Consider the following 21,023-nt stretch of genomic DNA (forward strand, 5'->3'; position numbering starts at 1 on the left):
GTTTTATTAAAGTTTTTCATGCATAAAATATATATTATTCATAACTTTAATCATTAAAAACAAGTTTAATATTTTAAGTTTCATAAATAATTTTATTTTTAATTTATAATAATTATTCCAAGTAAACTTTTGTAACGTTGAATAATGAATATTTTGATATAGAATTTGTTTTACTTTCCTTAACAATTTCGATAATAAGCGAGTTTCTTTTATAAATAAGTAAGAAGAATCATTAAATTTCTCTTATATTTATGTACTAATAAAAATTATAACGTTTAAATCATAAAAAATAAGTAAAGATGAGATTAATTTCGTGTTATTTTGTAAGAGAGAGAGAGGGAAAAAAGTCATTTCTAGTTGATTGGAAAGCATATCCTTACACATTTTATGATCAATAATAAAACTTTATAAGGTTTATTTTCTATTTCTCAGCCTGTTCTTGTGTAAAAATAACTTTAAAAAAGTGTAGAAGAAGCAGAAGAATCTTAAAAAATATATTAATTTTCCAGCAAATATAACATTTAATTAATTTTTAAAATAAATTTCCTATGCTCAATCATTAGATTTGTTAGTCCAGAAACAAGGCAGTTGCCAAGCAAAATGTACAAAAGGATATTAAATATTTAATTAGACAGAGAATTGTACATTTTAATTTTCGATTACTCGTGATAAAGGTTTATTTTATATATACATAATTTAATTACCGTTATAACAGTCGCCGTATATGAGTTTGTACAGCTTATCAATGTACTGTACATAACATAAATAAATTAAAATTTTTAACTAAAATAAAATATATTTATAAAGTTTCTGACGTTTTATAAATATTTAAATAAATTTTATACGAATAAATGTACAATAAAGCCAGTAAAATTGTAATTATCGGACTATAATGCGCAGAGGTGGGGTCATTTATTACGTTTTTATAAATTCGATAAATCCAACGTAACTTAATTAATATATATTTTAAAAAAATACTACCTGATATGTAATTATTCAGTAAACATTCGTTCCTTTTGATAGAGTAACAATGATAAGGATCTACAGAAATTGGTTATTGTAGCTAAATCCTGATTGATAACTATGCAGCTAAGCTTGTAATTATTTAGTAAACCTATCATACAATCTTTATGGTAACACCTGTCTTAGAAGAAATAATTCATTGACGTCTTTTAAAAAGATTGAAGTCTACATTTAAGGCAGTTTTTCCTTCAATTTCTGTCATATATATATATATATATATATATATATATATACACACACTTATATAAACTCTGACTGAATACATTGAACATTTATATACACTTTTATATGAATTATTAATAATAGAATTTTGTTAAAATTCCAGAAACGTCTCCTGTTTATCTTTTTATATTCATGCTTTCTCTACTGTTGATAAAATTATCTTAAACATTTTTATTACGAAGGAAAGAATTTAATAATAAACCTTGATCGACTTTTAATTAAAATTTGTATATTTTATATCTAATTTTTTTTCTATTTATAAATAAAGAAAATCCAATTTAAATCATATGAAACATGCTCTTCCTATTGTTAGAATGATGTATTATAGTCACGAGGGAAGTAAATTGTACTTAAATATGCATAATAATCAATTATTTGATGAGAATATAGTAATGTGCAATTAGCATATATTTAATGTGTCAATGAAGTGATGAAATGCATAATTACATACACCTAATTAATCTTTTCCATCATTATATCTAGCAATATATGCTGATAATTGTAAATTATTATTAATGTGTTGCATATTTTTAATTAATTTAATGTTTTAAAATTTAAAAATCTCTAGTCTTAATCAATGAATTGTAAAATAATCAATTTTTTTTTATTTCAATGAAAAATTGATGTAATGTACAATTTTTTGCATGTACAGTACGTAACAATGTAAATTTTTAAATTTATTAATCAATTTCTTAAGCGTACAATTCACGTGTTTCTATTCTTTATAATCACTTAATTATTTTAAGCAATAAATTTTTATAAAACTGATAATTTTTCCTAAAAAATATTTAAAAATTGCACAATTTCCAATATATTTAAATGCTAATTTTTACTTTTATCATATAATAAGAGCTCTAATTATTTTTTTTAATATTAAAATTGGTTAAATTAAGTATAAAATTTTTATATTAATTTTAAGCGCTTTTATAGATTCGTTCACTTAATAGATTTTGTAAAAAATGCATTAAAAGATTAATATAAATTTTAATTAAAATGCAAAAAAAGAAAATTTACTGCCGATTTGTCATTGAGTTCTTACATTTAACAATGTAACAAAAATTCAAAGTTGTATATAATAAAGGAAATTGCAAAAATATTTTATAAATTAAAATGGGTGTAACGTTACAATATAAACTATTTCAATTAACTTTACACAAAGAATTTTGACAATGTTTAAACTGTTACGTGTACAGCAAGCACACACAAGAGTGTCGTGTATTGCATACGAACTTTATTTAATATAAAAATAACACTGCCCAACTGAATTTCACCTGGAAAATTATGCAAGAAATTCGGCTATATCTACCTTTTACGTATGGAAAGAGAAGAGAACTTACCGCTAAGAATAGAATCGCATTAACCATTTTAGGAACCACAATATGTAAAATTGTGTATTATCATATCTTATTGTCTATCAGGTGACACATAGGTTTATTATCATGTAAAGCTTAAGATAAGGTAACATTTAAATATGGCGAAAGAGTTGTTCGTCTGTATATCAGTCGGTTCTACCGCCAAAATAACAACCCCCAAAAAAGGTACAGTAGATGCTGCTTTAATGACCATGCGCGTTGTTATCCTGTGTTACTGACCAATAGAAAGGAACGGCGCGTTTTATCGATTATCTTTCCTTTTACTTTACTTTAATTATAGCCGACGAGTAAAAGTTGATTGTGGGAGTTACATACTACAGATTGGGGAATTAGTTTGTTAAAGAAATAGAAAATAAGATAATTATATATATAATTATCATTTTTTAAACTTATATAAGTAACAAATTATATTTACAACGTGCCTTACTGTTGTTTACGATGATAATTAATTAAATTCTTATGCTTTTCGACTGTAGAGTGTATCATCATCATCATCATCATCATCAATGATAAAGTGATGATGCTGTAGATCAAATAACCATCTATTAATTACAAATTTCAAAATTATTAAATTAATTTTTTAAATAATATTTAGGTTTTTGGTGAAATTTTTCACCATATTTACGAATGATAATGGAATTTGTGTTAATAAAAAATGTTAATCTAAGCTGTCAAGTTAAAGTTATATATGACTTAATGCTGTTAGTTAATGGAAAGTAATCGTATTTTTTTTTCTTTTTTTAATTAGAATGAAATGCATTTTCACGATTATAACAATTAACTATCACCATAAAAAAATATAGAAATGTTTTTTCCCATTGTAAATTCAATTATATAATTAATTATTATTGTTGTTAGATTAAGTTCTTTCAGTTTTAAAAACATGGATGAAGAATAAAGATTTTTTAGATAAAAAAAATAATTAATTTCAAGTAAAAAATGACTTTTTGTAAGAAAATTTAAGTGATTTAAATCAAAAAATTACAAAAGTAACAATTTTCATTATTATCTTAAATATGATCATTTTTAAATGATGATAAAATTAAATTTAATAAATATTAAAAATAAAAAACTAAATGAAATTTTATCCCTGGAAAGTATTATAATAAATGAGGTTTGACTCAAAAAAAATATTTTTTTAAATTTAATTAATACAAGAAATTTTAAATGATTTTTAAGGGTTAGAGTTTTAGGGTAGATGCACCAGTTTTGGCCAGTGTAGTACCAGTTCTGGCCAGAAAATCAAATTTAACTTAAAAATATAATCACAAATGAAACAAACTTTTATTGTTAACTGTGTGAACAGTTAACAATAAAAGTTTGTTTCATTGGACAGATTTGAATATGTGGTGATTATATTTTTAAGTTAAATTTGTTTTCTGGCCAGAACTGGTACACTGGCCAAAACTGGTACATCTACCCTATAAAATAAAATTTCAGGAAAATATTGTATATTTTTATGAAATTTTACTCTCTAAAGTATATAAAAATTACTCAAATTATAATTAAAATTCTTTCTTAGTTTTTATAATAAAATTTCATATATAAAGTACCAAAACTTAATGAAATTTTAGCCCACCAAAAAAAAAAAAAAAAATTATAACCCAAAAATGTTAAAATAATTTTAATATATCTTATAAAATAAAATTTCCTGATAAAAGAAAATATTTTTTAAAAATCAATTGTAAAATTTCAATATAAAAGTATAAAAAGTATAGAATTTTTTAGAATATAATTATGCAAATTTTTTAAATCCCTCTCTTCGTTTCACAATAGAACTTCATATGTAAATTGCCAAAATTAAATTAAATTTTACCAAAAATATATTTTATATATCGTAAATAAAATGTAAAACAAACAAAAATATAATTATATATATATTTTAAAAATTTATAATTTTAATATATAAAATAATTTTTCAAAAATTTGAATTATATAATTCTAATAAATTTTATAAAGTAAAATGTCATAAAAAATTAAATTATTAAATTTTTTGCATGCTCATTTGATGATAGAATTTCACTTGCAGATTTTTTTTAATATTTTGATTTATTCATGATAATTCAGATTATTTCACGTCTTAATACATGTTTAAAAGAGGAATTTTTATATTCTAAAGCTGAAGAGAATCATCTCAATCAATATCCAATTAAGAATTAAGAAAACAAGAGTCGTGATAAAAGTAACATTGAGATAATTAATGCAAATCCAAAATAAAAGGATTATTTAAATTCTTTGTATTAGTACAGAAGAAAAATACCAGAAAATAAAAATTCCTTTTTGTTCCTTGTAATTCATAATAAATTAATTAAATTCTCAACTTTATTCTTCTTGGGGGAATTTAAGAACACAGAAAAAAAAAAAAAAAAAAATAATAATAATAATTACAATCAACTGTAAGACTTGATACTGTGTCAATTGTTTCTTTATTAAATAACGATTTTTTTTTAAAGTAAATTTATAAAAATTAATTAAAAATATACGCAAAATTTAATTAATATACAAAGCATTAAACAAATATAAAACTAATCAATGTTTTACAAAGGAAATATTTGTGTTCTCAGTCTTCTAAAACCTGTGCTTAATTCTGTTTGCTATCAGATTTGTGAAAAGTATCATTAATAATCATGCAAATTTTAAAAATATATATACAGCCCACTCGCCAGTTTGGCGAGTAGGCGAGTGATTTTGACTTCTCACATTTTTAAACTTCTATATTACTCGCCAGCTTGGCGACTTGTTAGAAAACTTAGCAGTTTGTTTATCCATTTACTCGCCTACTCTATAATTTGGCGAGTAAATTTTCCTCCATTTTTTTAATACAATTAAATAAGAAAATTTTATCTGTACCGCAATTACTCGCACTGGGGAGGGGTTATTTTTATAAATAAATAATATTTTCTAAATGTCAAACACACTCGCCAATTAGACGAGTAATCTTGGTATGAGAAAATGATAGAATGAGTGGGATGCGAAAATCATTTTCAATATTTTATATACTAAATAAGGAAAGTTATTCCTGATATAATTTATAACAAGAAAGAAAAAACATCCACTGACCACGTTAACAAACAAAACACTTTTTTAAAACTTCCTCTTTGTTTTTTTTTCTTGTTATTTTAATCAGATCGATTGATGAAACTATGGTAACACTTCTTGAAAATAATAATGGAAATTATAAATTTAATTTAATTTATTTGGGAAGGAAGAAATTTACTCGCCAAAATGGCGAGCGTGGCATCGTCTTAATTTACTAGCTTTAATGTTAAACAATATGAGTGAATGATGCAAGTTTATATAAATACCTGATTAAATATTTCTTGTAATCAGTTTACAAGATATTTTAACAAGAAAATCAACTTTGAAATTAAATAATTCTCTAACCTCTATTCACTCGCCATTTAGGCGAGTATATGAATTTTTATTTTATCTTTATCTGATTAAATAATTGATAAACATTTTTTATAAATTTTTAAAATGTCTCCTGATGTTTTTATATTTAATTCTATTTATTCTTCTTAGTAATTATTCTTTTAATTGAGAGAATTTTGTTATTTTATTAAAGTAAAATAAACTCGCCAAAATGACGAGTGATATTTGAAAGCATTAATTTAATAATTTTTTCGAAAATCTATTTAAAATATCACTTTCCAATACTTTTTCTCCTCCTTAAACAAGATCTACCTAATTGTGTAAGATATTTAATCAAAGATAATTAAGTTATATCGATAATTGTAAGCTTTGCATATACTTCAATGACAACATGTAAATTAATTATATCTGAATATATCGTGCAATAATAAAACCTGTTTAATTAACTAATTAATTAAATCTACAACTTAATTAAGTCGTATTATTAATTATTGTTATTATTAACCTTATTCTTATCATCATCAAATGCAATTTTTTCTCTTGCATCACTTAAGAATTTGGATTTTTTAAAAATAGAATTAGGCCTATGTAATAAATTTGAATAATTTTAAGCAGTAATAATTATTAAGTTATAATAATTATATTGACATAAATTATTATTTCTCAAGAGGATAATATATTTTAAAATTTAAAGATTATCCTCATTAACAAAATCTTTTATATCTCCCATAAGATTCATCCTGGAAAAATTCCAAAAATATTTCTACAAATTTAATTTATTAATTTATTTAAAGAATTATTATTATTATTATTATTGTTATTACTACAAACAATTTTAAAATTAGTTTTAATTAATTAAAAGTCATATTTTAATTTTATTAATGTAAATACGAGAGATGATAAACAATTTTTTTTTACTTTTATTGGTTGTGATCACTTTATCAGGATTAAATCAACCAATCAGGATAAATGTTTCTCACGTAAAAATAAATATTAAATTAAATTACCAAACTCGATTTTCATCTTGGAAAATTATATTTTTATTGTTAAAATTTTTTTTATTTTATTTTTTGTATCCTCATGAAATATTTTCACTCTTCTTCAATTTTTTATTTTATTTTTTATTACTGAATAAAGATAATAACTAATTTTCGACTGTATTTTTTAAAATAAGATAATTTAATCTTTTATTATCCAGCATTAAGAAAAATAATGATATATTTTAATACTATTACCATGCAAATGTACTTCGATCTAATTTTATTATTTTAAAATGGAGTTCTTTAAAAACTTTTTTTTTATTTAGAAAAAAATGTATACTTAAAAAAATTACTTCAAATTAAACTTTATAGAGGATAATTAACCTATTTTGTATTCTGGAGATGATTTTTAAAATCTTCAGAAGTACTTAAATGGTGAAGTATATGTTAAGCAATCCCATTTTGTATAGAGGATAATCAATTTGGAAAGTTTACAAATATTTTTATTTATTTGTTTATTTATTTTTCATTAAACTTTTAAAATTATTTAAAATTTGATCAAAATAATTAAAGATTTATGCATTAACGATTATCTACTTTAATTAATTTTTGGTTAAATAAAGAAAAAAAAAATGATGATAAAGTTGTCTCGTTGATCTATAACTGATGTGAACAGTGCAAGCTGCACTTTATCCTGACGTCAGTTTTTAATGTAAATACGTCTTGTTGTATACGTTTATATAAAATTATGTCAAATATATATAATTTTTTTTCGTTTTTAAAGACATAAGAGAATTCAATAATCTCTTTTAAATGTCTTCTTTTATTTCTACATTTTGAAAATGGAGTTGAAGTTAAAGTATGTTTGGTTGCTGAATATATACAGTATTATATATAAATATATAAAAAAAAAAAGTTAAAATATCTCTCTTCTCATGACCCAGTTTTCTTTAAACTGGGTTGAATTTTATACGCAAAAATTTATATATTTTTATTACAAATTTAATAGTTAAAAAATATTTTTTTAAAATTTCAATTAATAGTTTTTTTAATCCAAATTAATAATGTGGAAAATCAAACTTTATCAATATTAAAATAATATATTGAGCTACATAATAAGTCGGCATGTGAACCAACACCTGCAATTTGTTGACTGGCATTGAATAGAACTCATAAGTTGCTATGACAACATAGAGGTACTTCCAAACATTTTGTTCTGGCCACGTGATCCTCTTTTGTAAATTTTTTCTGTTTATTTGGAAAAATTCTCTGTATACATTTGTAAAAATAATACTTTTGCAGAATTATAAATAAGTTGTTTTTGTCTATCTTACAGAATAGATCTTTTATATCTAGTTAATAAATAATGTATAAAAAATGGCTTTCTATCTGAAATATATAAAAATTTCTTTTTTTGTCGAATTTTACCCTCGCCAATGGTTCTTTCTCCTTCATTTATTTAGTATTTTAGTGAAGCATATCGTAAATTAAGTCTGTGTCTAAGGTAAACATAATTGAAGTGTACTTTCAATCTTTGCGTATTATTAAAGATAAATACTTCTGTTAAAGTTAAGTTTTTAATTTAACGAAATGAATTGCTAAGAACAACTTTTCTACACGAATGGATTATTTTTAAAACATTAATTAAATTTACGTGAGATTTAAGATCGAAATTACGTGAAATTATAAAATTTTTCTTTTCAATAATTTTTCCTGTTAAATTTTAACCTTAAAAAAAAATGGCATTTTAATTATTTTTAATAAAAATATGATCGATTATTTAATAATAATAATAATATAATTTATATCTATAAATATTTATTTTCACATTTTAAATTAGTTTTATAATTGATGAGATTGTTAAAAAGTCTAATTAAAAAAAGTTCTTCTTACCTAATTTTAAAAGTTTTTAAATAAATTTATACGCAAATTTATGCGTAAACATACTCTTAAACAGTTACATTTAAATGTCTTTAAAATTTTTTAAAATTAATTAAATATTTTATATTTTTTTGAATAAGTGGTGTACTGTACATTGTAGAAAGAGTTTGCCCCTGTAAATGACTCTTCTCTTTTAAATTCCGGAGTTGTGCAGGGAAGACTCAAAGAATTTGAGCTGAATAATTTATTAGATTAATCGGATGTAATTTTTAGGTAAAGATAAAATTAGTTTATATGAATTTAGATATTCACACGAACGTGTAAATTAACATTATGAATTAGAAATTCAATCACGTTTCATGGATTTATGTTAGACAGATGGACAAGAATATGAAACATTACAAAGAAATAAAGGATTTTTTTAATTCCTTTCTCCTGTTCTTTCTTTGTTTCTTTTTTGTAACATGCAATATCCCACTTGCACCTGCTCATGTCTTGTTACCTTGGTTTATCTGTTTTGTGTCTTTTGTGAGGCTACTTCGAACTGACAACTACTTTTACGCTATCAGAAAGTCATTGTTTGATCATTTTTCTCTCTTTTCTAACAGGAAAAAATATTATATATTCTTAAAATAATAAATTATTATAAGAAAATGCATTAAATTTATTATATACTTACGTTCCTTATTTACTATTTTATCAGAGTTTTATAATTAATATAAAATATTATTACTAAACTTAGTTATATGTTTGATTTTATGATTGAAGTATGGAACGTTTTAAATGTTTATAAATCATTTTTCTAAATATAAAAGACCTTATATATTTATTTGATATAAGAGAGAGTCTAGAGAGGGATGTATGCTCGTATAGCAGCAATTCAAGTACGAAATGGTCAAATAAAGCTATCATGTCTGGCAGCAAGTGATGCTAGATATTGCTGCTGTCCACACTAAATATAAAAAGCTGTTATTGCTACTATATATAAATGATGTTAGTACAAAAGCACATTTATTTTTTAATTAATTTCTTTAGGGAATATTTTTCAACACTCGTTATTTTTTTATAGTTTTTATTTCTGCTGTTGTTGTTATATTAAAAACTTTATTTGTATTGTAGTTTTACTATGTTTTATTCATTTTATAAAGCTACTATAGTATTTTTATTAATTCTTACAACGTGTAAAGACAACAGTTTTTAAATTATAGGTATTTATAGTACTTCAAACTATAATTTAAAACAATTTTTAGCTTATTCTGATCAAAATATTGCTACGGCATTAATATTACATATAAGAAAAGGTGTAAAAAGAATGACTATTTGGCACGAACCGACCTAGGATATTCATGTCATTAATGCACCAAACATAAAAAATTAGTAAAAATATTTTATAAATTATGCAGTATCAAATGTTATTTTGTGTTTTTTCATGAAATATTTATCAATATTAATTGTTTAGAAATTACACCAAGGTATGCTCTACATTTAATTAGTAATAAGGTATTCTTATGATAGTAAAATAGCGATAAAACAATAGGGTATGTGACGTTACTTGAAATTATTTCTCTCCCATCTGTAATTAATAAAAACTGTTTATTTAAAATTATTTATTTTATAATACTCTTCGACACGATACTAATAATTTTTGCTATTTATTATACAAAGACAAATAATAAATATGACATTGTATTAAAATCTAGGAATATTAACACACTATTCCTTTCTCCTCTGTTATATAATATTTTTCTTCTTTTCTGTAACATAATTGTTTTTTAGTTGAATTTATTTTTTCCGGTATTGAGTATCAAAATCTATATAAGATTTTGTTGAAAAGAAGAAAAATATGATATAACAGAGGAGAAAGGAATAGTATATTCATTTGATTGTAATTGTAATCCAAAGAAAACATATATAGGAAAAACAAAACGAAAATTAAAAATAAGATTAAGTGAACATATCAGAGCAATCAAAGGAAACTATGCAAATTCAGCAGTAGCTGACCATTGTAATACAGAAGATTGTGCAATTGATCTAAATACGGTAAAAATCAGGAAAAAGGAAAAAAACAATTATAAAAGACAACTGTATGAGCATTTAAATATAAGTAGGCAAACTAATAAAATGAATAACAACAATGGTAGAGAGATCCACCAATCATGGTTAAGCATTATAAGAAAGGGGGAGAAAGAGGTATAAAAGATGTGATGGAACGTATTAGAATCGAAATTAAGTAGAAACGAATAAACAAAAAGAAGTAAGTTAATTGAAATAATAATATTTTAGATAATAATTAAATTTATCGTTTTAAACTGATTTTAATGTATAAAAATTAGGAATGTGTAAAATTGTATGGTTGCTGTGGATCGTGAGTTTAAGTGGAAATGTAGAGAAGATCGGAAATACAGAAATTGTAAGAATTTTTAAATTTATTGTCGGGAAATGTTTGTGTGTTTTTAACTAATTTTAGTTATAATTGTACCGAGAAATGTTTTTATTGTTAATTGTAGAAAGTGTCGTTTAAAGGCCTGCTGAGGAGGGACGAACAAGTCCGAAACACGTGTTTAAAGTGTATGTGTTCAGGTGAACTAAATAAAGAACATTATTTTTGATCTGTAAGACTAAATATCTGCATCCATAATTTCCAGTATAATAAGTCCTGTTAATATATAGAAAGTACTAGTATACAAAATAAATCTTAAAAAATTAGTACTTTCGGTAATAAAAGTACATTTTTCAGGTAAAATATGTCGGTTATACAATTACTGTTACAGAAATAGTGTGACTAATATAAGGATTGGATTTTGGCATTTCTGCATATAAGCAAGTGTACAAATTCAGTATTTAAATACACTATTATGTAGTGTATAGAATATACTTGTACGTTTCTTAAAGAAACTGAGAAGCACAGTTTACACTACAATTTTAATGTGCATCCGTTTGTCTGCTATAGAAATTAAAGGGAAACTGTCTACAGGGTTGAAAAGGGGTCTAAGACACGAGACTTTTTACGAGTAATCTAATGGTGCCATTTAAATTGACTAAAATGACAATTATTAATTAAAATCTACTAATATATGATTACTGAGATTGTCCCGTTGTTGCTCCAAGTTAGATACCTATTCTTCTGAACGCCCATGTTCTATTCGTCACGTGACTAGCAGAGCACAGAAGAAACAGCCTACACGGGAAATTCCCAATTGGAAGATCACACTGTAAATGGTCGTTTCTACTGCTTATCGACATATACATGCTTTGCGTTGTTAGAAGGTACCCAGTGGGATAAAACTTTATGGGAAGCATTGATCTCTCACACAGCAGTCTTTAGGTATTCTATTAAAACGTGTAAAGTTAGAAATCCACTATCACTACGGTAATCTTGCAGAAGGTTTTAAACACCATTTTGGATTAAAATACCCTGGAATGGAAATTGATTACAACGATGAAATCTGTATTGCATTTTTTATTGCAATAGAAGACACGATTATTTTTATAGGAAGGAAGAACTGCTTTCTTTCGTTCTCTATCAAACTAACCAATGAAATAATAAGAGGTGCCCTGGTCGAAGGAGAAAATGAACCAAAGTTATTGCTAGATCAAAGGATTGCTTATAACATTGATCGAGCTTTCTGTCATACAGGAGGGGCAATCTACATGCTCCTGATAAAACAGGAAAAACATTTGTCACTTGTCTTAGAAAAAAACAATGGCTGTTGCTTCCTCAGTCAGAACCTCTACGTTACTTCTACGTTACGCTATTTATTATACAAAGACAAATAATAAATATGACATTGTATTAAAATCTAGGAATATTAGTGTCATAATTAGTTCATAATACTTACCTATTGATATACTAACTGAGTTTATATTAGATAAACTTAGGCATGAAATATTAACATTTAATCATTATTATTACTATAGTAACACCATAAAGACCGAATATGTATTATATTTCGCATAATATATTTTCGTTATAAAAGAATAAATGCTTTGTTGTTATAACAGATTCATGATTAATTTAAATCAGACTGTTTTTGTTGTGCATTCGATGAAAGAAATTCTTGTTTCTATAGCAGCATAATTATCAAAGAAATACATTGACAGCATAATTATCACTTCAATAGTTTGTTGACAAGACATTATTATTTAATAAATAAAAATTAATTTTGTATAATATATTTTTATTATAATATTAATCCCTTCTAGTCTGATACTAGCATAATAAAAATTTATTTAAACACATTAAATAAAAAAAATTGCATTATCAATTTTTTAGTTTTTGAATTAATAACTAGAATACAGAAATCTTTATACGTATACGCCAATATAATTGGATATTAGAGAGATTTTGAAATTCTATCAACCAATCAGATTTCAGAAACCGTTTTAACTCTATTACTGTTGTAAAAATCATTATTTTTCGCTTACATTTTAAATTTCTTTCTCGTTATTTAATCATTTATTTTTCGAAATTGTTCATACAACACTACAACGAAACAATTGAAATTTTCATGTCACAATTTGAATTTTAACAATATTAGTGAACCATTATAATTCAAGATTAATTAGTCTAGAAGGCATAATTGATTGAATGTAATTATGCTTAATTCCACCTTCACGTATGTTTTGTTATTATAATAGTATTGTTAAGCTGCTAGTAGTATTACTGCATAATAACATCATTATAGTAATATATGCTTCCGTTATAACATCCTCAATGTACTAATAACTAGTATTAATACACGATTTTATTGTAATAGTATTGTTAAATATCGTATTAGTACTTGATGATAATATATGAGATTGCTCAAGTAGCATTCTTAGGAGTGTTAGTAATACAATTATTAGTAAATCACTGTCTAGTAACTATTGTATCGATAGAATAGTTTACAGAATATTTTTATATTATAAATACTGTTTTAATTCATAGCAATTCCTATAGAATCGTTTGCATGTATCACTAACGAGGACGTGATACAATTACTTAAAAATATTGAAAATAATACTTTTATTTGTTCCAATTACACGAGAAGAATTGTTATTGTAGTAACATTGTTAGCCATGCCAGTATCGAAGTTTATTTAACTCATAACAAATCCCTATTGTTAAATTTGATAAATAAAATCTTGTTAACGTTCGAACTAGGAATAAAAAATAATAATAAGAGATCCTCTACATCATTCTTTTTTTCCTTTATTTAAATGTAACATAGATATATTGATTGTAGTTCACTTACAAAAGGGCATTTCCCTCCCCCACTTCCTTTTTTTGAATAGATTTCATTTCAACAAAATCTTATATAGAAAAATATGACGTGAGTAATAGCAGATAGAAAAATCTGTTTGTTGGTATTCTTTCCATTTTTATTTTGAACAGTTTTTTTTCTGTTTTGGAAGTAGAATTCTTCAAAAAAATATTTTTCCCAAACGTATTTTTCAAATTTAAGAAAATATAATTTAAAATGATTGAAAAATTTTCAAAAATTTTTTTCCTAAAATACTCTAAATACTGTTTGTCTCTCTGTTTTCCTAACAGCATCAATAATTAATTGTTACTGCCATACGTTAGGTCAAAAAATTTCGGTCTTATCTAGTGTATTGTTGTTGTTATTGTCATAACACCAACTGGTAATTTAATAATTGATTTTTGTATATTTGTTGTTTATAAAAATTAATTTTGTTGAGAAACTTGCGTGTATATATTATAATCTATATGACAATAAAAAATCCCTACTGTTCTGTTAATTAATTTATATGTAAAGCAAACACAATTCGACTGTTTTCATATTAATCGCGCTGTCAAAATGGTCACGTTATCAAAAATATCAATTTATTGTTATTGTTGTTGTTGTGACAATGTTTTATGAAGAAATATTATAAAAATTAAAAATATATCTTCCAATTTAATTGCTGTTGTTGTAACATAAATATCTATTTTAATAATTGAAGCATAAAATTAATTGATTGTACTAATTTCTAATATACAAATTAGTTAAGCTCTGTCTCCGAAATTTGTTAACTGACATCACCAAAATCATGCAATGTTATGTAATTTTCATGTAACCATTCATGATTTTTTATTTTGGAGATATATCTATACACTTGGAATTGTTATCAATTCATCATCTGACTTGAACGTTATGCAGATTGAAATAGGGTTCATAAGAGGTACTGTACACTTCCTTTGTCAAGTTGTATAAGTTTGTACAAACTGGGCAGATAGTTGACTTCCCAAAATATGTGCTTTCGTATTAAAAAGTTTGTAGTGTTGACGTGATCTCGTAAAAAAAGACAAAGCAAGCTTGAATTTCATCTGCTTTGTAACGGCTGGTAACGTCTGTCGAAAGTCACACAACTTCCCATTGAGTAATTACAATTGCATATGTCTTGCAGTTTTCTATTTCCTCTAATGCTCTCTTATGGGGCATTGTACTTTCATTTCAAACAATCAAGAAGAATCTGAGCATCACCAGAAATCTTGCTAATGTTACAAACTGGAGTTTCGTTGAAGTTCTGGTTCAATGGAGTTTAAAGGTCAGGACTGAATCAGAAAAAACTGATCAGGAAGTAACGTAGAGGTTCTGACTGAGGAAGCAACAGCCATTGTTTTTTTCTAAGACAAGTGACAAATGTTTTTCCTGTTTTATCAGGAGCATGTAGATTGCCCCTCCTGTATGACAGAAAGCTCGATCAATGTTATAAGCAATCCTTTGATCTAGCAATAACTTTGGTTCATTTTCTCCTTCGACCAGGGCACCTCTTATTATTTCATTGGTTAGTTTGATAGAGAACGAAAGAAAGCAGTTCTTCCTTCCTATAAAAATAATCGTGTCTTCTATTGCAATAAAAAATGCAATACAGATTTCATCGTTGTAATCAATTTCCATTCCAGGGTATTTTAATCCAAAATGGTGTTTAAAACCTTCTGCAAGATTACCGTAGTGATAGTGGATTTCTAACTTTACACGTTTTAATAGAATACCTAAAGACTGCTGTGTGAGAGATCAATGCTTCCCATAAAGTTTTATCCCACTGGGTACCTTCTAACAACGCAAAGCATGTATATGTCGATAAGCAGTAGAAACGACCATTTACAGTGTGATCTTCCAATTGGGAATTTCCCGTGTAGGCTGTTTCTTCTGTGCTCTGCTAGTCACGTGACGAATAGAACATGGGCGTTCAGAAGAATAGGTATCTAACTTGGAGCAACAACGGGACAATCTCAGTAATCATATATTAGTAGATTTTAATTAATAATTGTCATTTTAGTCAATTTAAATGGCACCATTAGATTACTCGTAAAAAGTCTCGTGTCTTAGACCCCTTTTCAACCCTGTAGACAGTTTCCCTTTAATTTCTATAGCAGACAAACGGATGCACATTAAAATTGTAGTGTAAACTGTGCTTCTCAGTTTCTTTAAGAAACGTACAAGTATATTCTATACACTACATAATAGTGTATTTAAATACTGAATTTGTACACTTGCTTATATGCAGAAATGCCAAAATCCAATCCTTATATTAGTCACACTATTTCTGTAACAGTAATTGTATAACCGACATATTTTACCTGAAAAATGTACTTTTATTACCGAAAGTACTAATTTTTTAAGATTTATTTTGTATACTAGTACTTTCTATATATTAACAGGACTTATTATACTGGAAATTATGGATGCAGATATTTAGTCTTACAGATCAAAAATAATGTTCTTTATTTAGTTCACCTGAACACATACACTTTAAACACGTGTTTCGGACTTGTTCGTCCCTCTTCGGCAGGCCTTTAAACGACACTTTCTACAATTAACAATAAAAACATTTCTCGGTACAATTATAACTAAAATTAGTTAAAAACACACAAACATTTCCCGACAATAAATTTAAAAATTCTTACAATTTCTGTATTTCCGATCTTCTCTACATTTCCACTTAAACTCACGATCCACAGCAACCATACAATTTTACACATTCCTAATTTTTATACATTAAAATCAGTTTAAAACGATAAATTTAATTATTATCTAAAATATTATGATTTCAATTAACTTACTTCTTTTTGTTTATTCGTTTCTACTTAATTTCGATTCTAATACGTTCCCATCACATCTTTTATACCTCTTTCTCCCCCTTTCTTATAATGCTTAACCATGATTGGTGGATCTCTCTACCATTGTTGTTATTCATTTTATTAGTTTGCCTAATTATATTTAAATGCTCATACAGTTGTCTTTTATAATTGTTTTTTTCCTTTTTCCTGATTTTTACCGTATTTAGATCAATTGCACAATCTTCTGTATTACAATGGTCAGCTACTGCTGAATTTGCATAGTTTCCTCTGATTGCTCTGATATGTTCACTTAATCTTATTTTTAATTTTCTTTTTGTTTCTCCTATATATGTTTTCTTTGGATTACAATTACAATCAAATGAATATACTATTCCTTTCTCCTCTGTTATATCATATTTTTCTTCTTTTCAACAAAATCTTATTATAGAATTTGATACTTAATACCGGAAAATATAAATTCAACTAAATAACAATTATGTTACAGAAAAGAAGAAAAATATGATATAACAGAGGAGAAAGGAATAGTATATTCATTTGATTGTAATTGTAATCCAAAGAAAACATATATAGGAGAAACAAAAAGAAAATTAAAAATAAGATTAAGTAAACATATCAGAGCAATCAGAGGAAACTATGCAAATTCAGCAGTAGCTGACCATTGTAATACAGAAGATTGTGCAATTGATCTAAATACGGTAAAAATCAGGAAAAAGGAAAAAAACAATTATAAAAGACAACTGTATGAGCATTTAAATATAAGTAGGCAAACTAATAAAATGAATAACAACAATGGTAGAGAGATCCACCAATCATGGTTAAGCATTATAAGAAAGGGGGAGAAAGAGGTATAAAAGATGTGATGGGAACGTATTAGAATCGAAATTAAGTAGAAACGAATAAACAAAAAGAAGTAAGTTAATTGAAATCATAATATTTTAGATAATAATTAAATTTATCGTTTTAAACTGATTTTAATGTATAAAAATTAGGAATGTGTAAAATTGTATGGTTGCTGTGGATCGTGAGTTTAAGTGGAAATGTAGAGAAGATCGGAAATACAGAAATTGTAAGAATTTTTAAATTTATTGTCGGGAAATGTTTGTGTGTTTTTAACTAATTTTAGTTATAATTGTACCGAGAAATGTTTTTATTGTTAATTGTAGAAAGTGTCGTTTAAAGGCCTGCTGAGGAGGGACGAACAAGTCCGAAACACGTGTTTAAAGTGTATGTGTTCAGGTGAACTAAATAAAGAACATTATTTTTGATCTGTAAGACTAAATATCTGCATCCATAATTTCCAGTATAATAAGTCCTGTTAATATATAGAAAGTACTAGTATACAAAATAAATTTTAAATAGAATTAAAAAGGACACAAAGGCATAATAATTAATACTAATTTATCTTACTAAACTATCGCCATCGTAACATAAAGCGGTATTTTATAAATGCTTCTAGCATAACTTTTAATTAAAAAGAAATAATTTCTTTTAGAAATTAGCGGGTATAAACGATATCCTACGTAATAATATATCAAAATATTTATTTTACACATTTAGTTGCCTGCGAAAATGCCAAAATTCGATTCTTATCGCAACTTCCATATCTTGTTACTGTAACTGTAGTTGTAACAAAAACATTTTATTAAGTATAAAAATTTAGTCTTGTATAAATACATTTTTACGATAAAAATATCAAGTTTGTGTATGGTATTGCGCAAAATTCCATGTTAATATGCAACCTAGATCCACGTCCTTGACCCGCTCTATAGAGTCTTACTTTAGAGATAAAGGGAGAGATATATGTGATACTATTTCACCTCTTCTGGATATTGTCCAAGCATGCCAGACTCTCGCCCATTCAATATTTATCAACATTTAATTAAAAATTAATTAATTAAAACGTTATAATGAGATATTGGCTTATCTGGACAAAATTCTTCAATACCAATTATTAAATTTTAAATACAGCCAAACCTCTGAAAGACTACCAATGATGGCCTTTGTTAGCAGATTATTTTATATGCGCTCAGTTCAATTTTAAAATATATATATATTCCTGAAAACTGGCCTCTGCTTAGAGGTGGCCGTTATGGAAGGTTCGTTTTTTATCGGAATAATAACAATTATGTAATAAAGTGACCTAAATAATGGTTAAATATAAGACAATTTGAGAGTGTAAATTTAAATAATAATTGAGAAAATTTTACATTTTTCCACAAGAAATTGAATTATCCAGCATCACTCCAGCTTATTAGCTATTTTAAAATGCAAGACGAATTATCCTCATTTGAATAATTATATCTTATATACTAATGCAGCAACATTACTGGAATTATACGCGTGTATTTTTGAATATATACATCAAAAGATATTGAAAATATTCTCCCGATATTACAGCTGAGCTTATGCAAATTTTAGAATATTTTTATAGCAAAAAAAAAAAAATCAAATTGCTGAAAGAATTTCATAGCCATTTTATATATATAAATTCTTTTTCACCAACTTCTCAATCTTGTCATCTATAAAACTATCCGCATAATTTATATATATTTTATGTGGCATTCAAAAATACCTTTGAAGTTGGCTCATATATTACGAGCAGTCACGTTTATATATATATAAATACAAAAAAATTAATTTATATATTTTATTTTAATTAAATTATATAACGATAGTCGTAAAATTTATTAAAATTACACGATTTAGCTTGGAAGCTTTGAGACATTCCAGTTAATTGACGGGATATTTTACACCCTCCTTTCTTAAAATAGTATATTCTGAAGTTAAAACCTATAAAATTAAATATTTATTTCTAATTTATAATAAAAATTTTTAAAGATTTTCCACGTTTATGAAGCCAAAATGTAAAAGATTCCATGCCAATGTACATGTCAAAATTTTTATATATGGATTGGGTAGTGAAGAACGTGAATGTCAAAGAAGGTTGCTACGTCACACGAATAAGTTTTAAAGAAAAAAAAATAAAGATTAAAAAGTTTTCTGATGATCTACGAGTTTATTTTCTATAATAAAAAATATATAGTTTACGAATAAACGATATTAAGATACTTCATTCTGTACATGAGTATATTTCTTTCTTGGCTGTTACATGTAGAGGGGAAGTATGGCAATGGGTCAAAAAATACCCCCAAGATTTTTACATTTCTGGACGCAGAGGATATCGAAACGTCGAGATATGAAAAAAATTCGGGGTGTGTTGTTTTATATATATATGAATGCGTTTATGGGGGTAGAACGATTTTGTTCATTCACTTTCTTTAAAGCTTAATAACTCCTGTACCTTTGGTCGAATATCTCTGAAATTTTGCAGGGAAAATTGTGTATTAAGGGGCATTGACGCTGTTAAATTTTGGTTGTTAAAGGTCGACGGGATGGAAAGATAGATGGATTCATTTTTGAAGTACAGTCGAACTTAATGACGATTTTTCTCGTTATCAGCATTTACAATTCTTTATAAAACCCATCTCTACCCTGAAAATTAAGCTTTTTTTCCCATTTTATAATAATTAAGAATATAAAAGTTTTTAAAATAAAATCTAGTAACAGATGGCGCCACCACAATTTTAAAGTTTGGCCGGAAAGTTATGTAACTCGTTGCTGGATTTTTAACTTTTAGAAGTTGCTTTTGCTTCAATATACGTCAATTATTATGCAATTTTTAAGGAACAGGACTCGTCAACCGTGTGAAAGAATATTTTATGAATATATAAACATTGAAAATTTAAAAAATTGTATAAACAATGTGACTATTTCGAATTTAGGAGATAACTGAGCCCAGGTGATTCATATCAGTCTCAAATTTCCCTTATCATTTAGTCTCAAGAGAATTTATATCAAATTCTCGAGACTAAAGATCCTATTAAGAACAGACACGTGTCATTGGTTAGGAACATGATCGATACACCAATATTCACTCTTTTAAAGGAGGTTTTTTAATCAAATAAACAATTTTTTATTCGAAAAATTTGTATACAATTAAAAAACTGTCATTGTAAACGATGGTAATCAATAAGAAGCTTAAACTAAAGCTTGTAACTCGATCATTACTGCTAGAGTCTTCACGAAATCTTCATAAAGTGGAAGT

At 25.6% G+C, this 21,023-nt stretch overlaps 1 protein-coding gene and 3 long non-coding RNA genes across 4 annotated transcripts in view; 2 read left to right on the forward strand and 2 right to left on the reverse strand.

Moving 5' to 3' along the window:
* LOC136971862 (protein madd-4-like) overlaps positions 1-2,914 on the reverse strand; it is a 39,704-nt gene extending 36,790 nt beyond the window's left edge. The window contains 1 exon segment of the mRNA XM_067266377.1: positions 2,583-2,914. Within this exon segment, the coding sequence (XP_067122478.1) occupies positions 2,583-2,609 (27 nt within the window). The 5' untranslated portion in view covers positions 2,610-2,914.
* Positions 2,915-11,065: 8,151 nt separating this feature from the next.
* Positions 11,066-11,379, forward strand: LOC136971934 (uncharacterized). The gene is made up of 3 exons (XR_010880245.1): positions 11,066-11,105; positions 11,185-11,261; positions 11,359-11,379. It is a non-coding gene; the product is annotated as an uncharacterized lncRNA (long non-coding RNA).
* Positions 11,380-16,626: 5,247 nt separating this feature from the next.
* Positions 16,627-16,940, reverse strand: LOC136971938 (uncharacterized). Its single transcript, XR_010880247.1, has 3 exons — positions 16,901-16,940; positions 16,745-16,821; positions 16,627-16,647 (listed from the first exon to the last, which is right to left on the reverse strand). It is a non-coding gene; the product is annotated as an uncharacterized lncRNA (long non-coding RNA).
* An 848-nt stretch (positions 16,941-17,788) lies between these two features.
* LOC136971935 (uncharacterized) lies at positions 17,789-18,102 on the forward strand. Its single transcript, XR_010880246.1, has 3 exons — positions 17,789-17,828; positions 17,908-17,984; positions 18,082-18,102. It is a non-coding gene; the product is annotated as an uncharacterized lncRNA (long non-coding RNA).
* The last annotated feature ends 2,921 nt before the right edge of the window (positions 18,103-21,023 follow it).

Source organism: Centruroides vittatus, unplaced genomic scaffold (genome assembly GCF_030686945.1).
Source record: "Centruroides vittatus isolate TY-2023 unplaced genomic scaffold, ASM3068694v2 contig_273, whole genome shotgun sequence".
Classification (NCBI taxonomy): Eukaryota; Metazoa; Arthropoda; class Arachnida; order Scorpiones; family Buthidae; genus Centruroides; species Centruroides vittatus.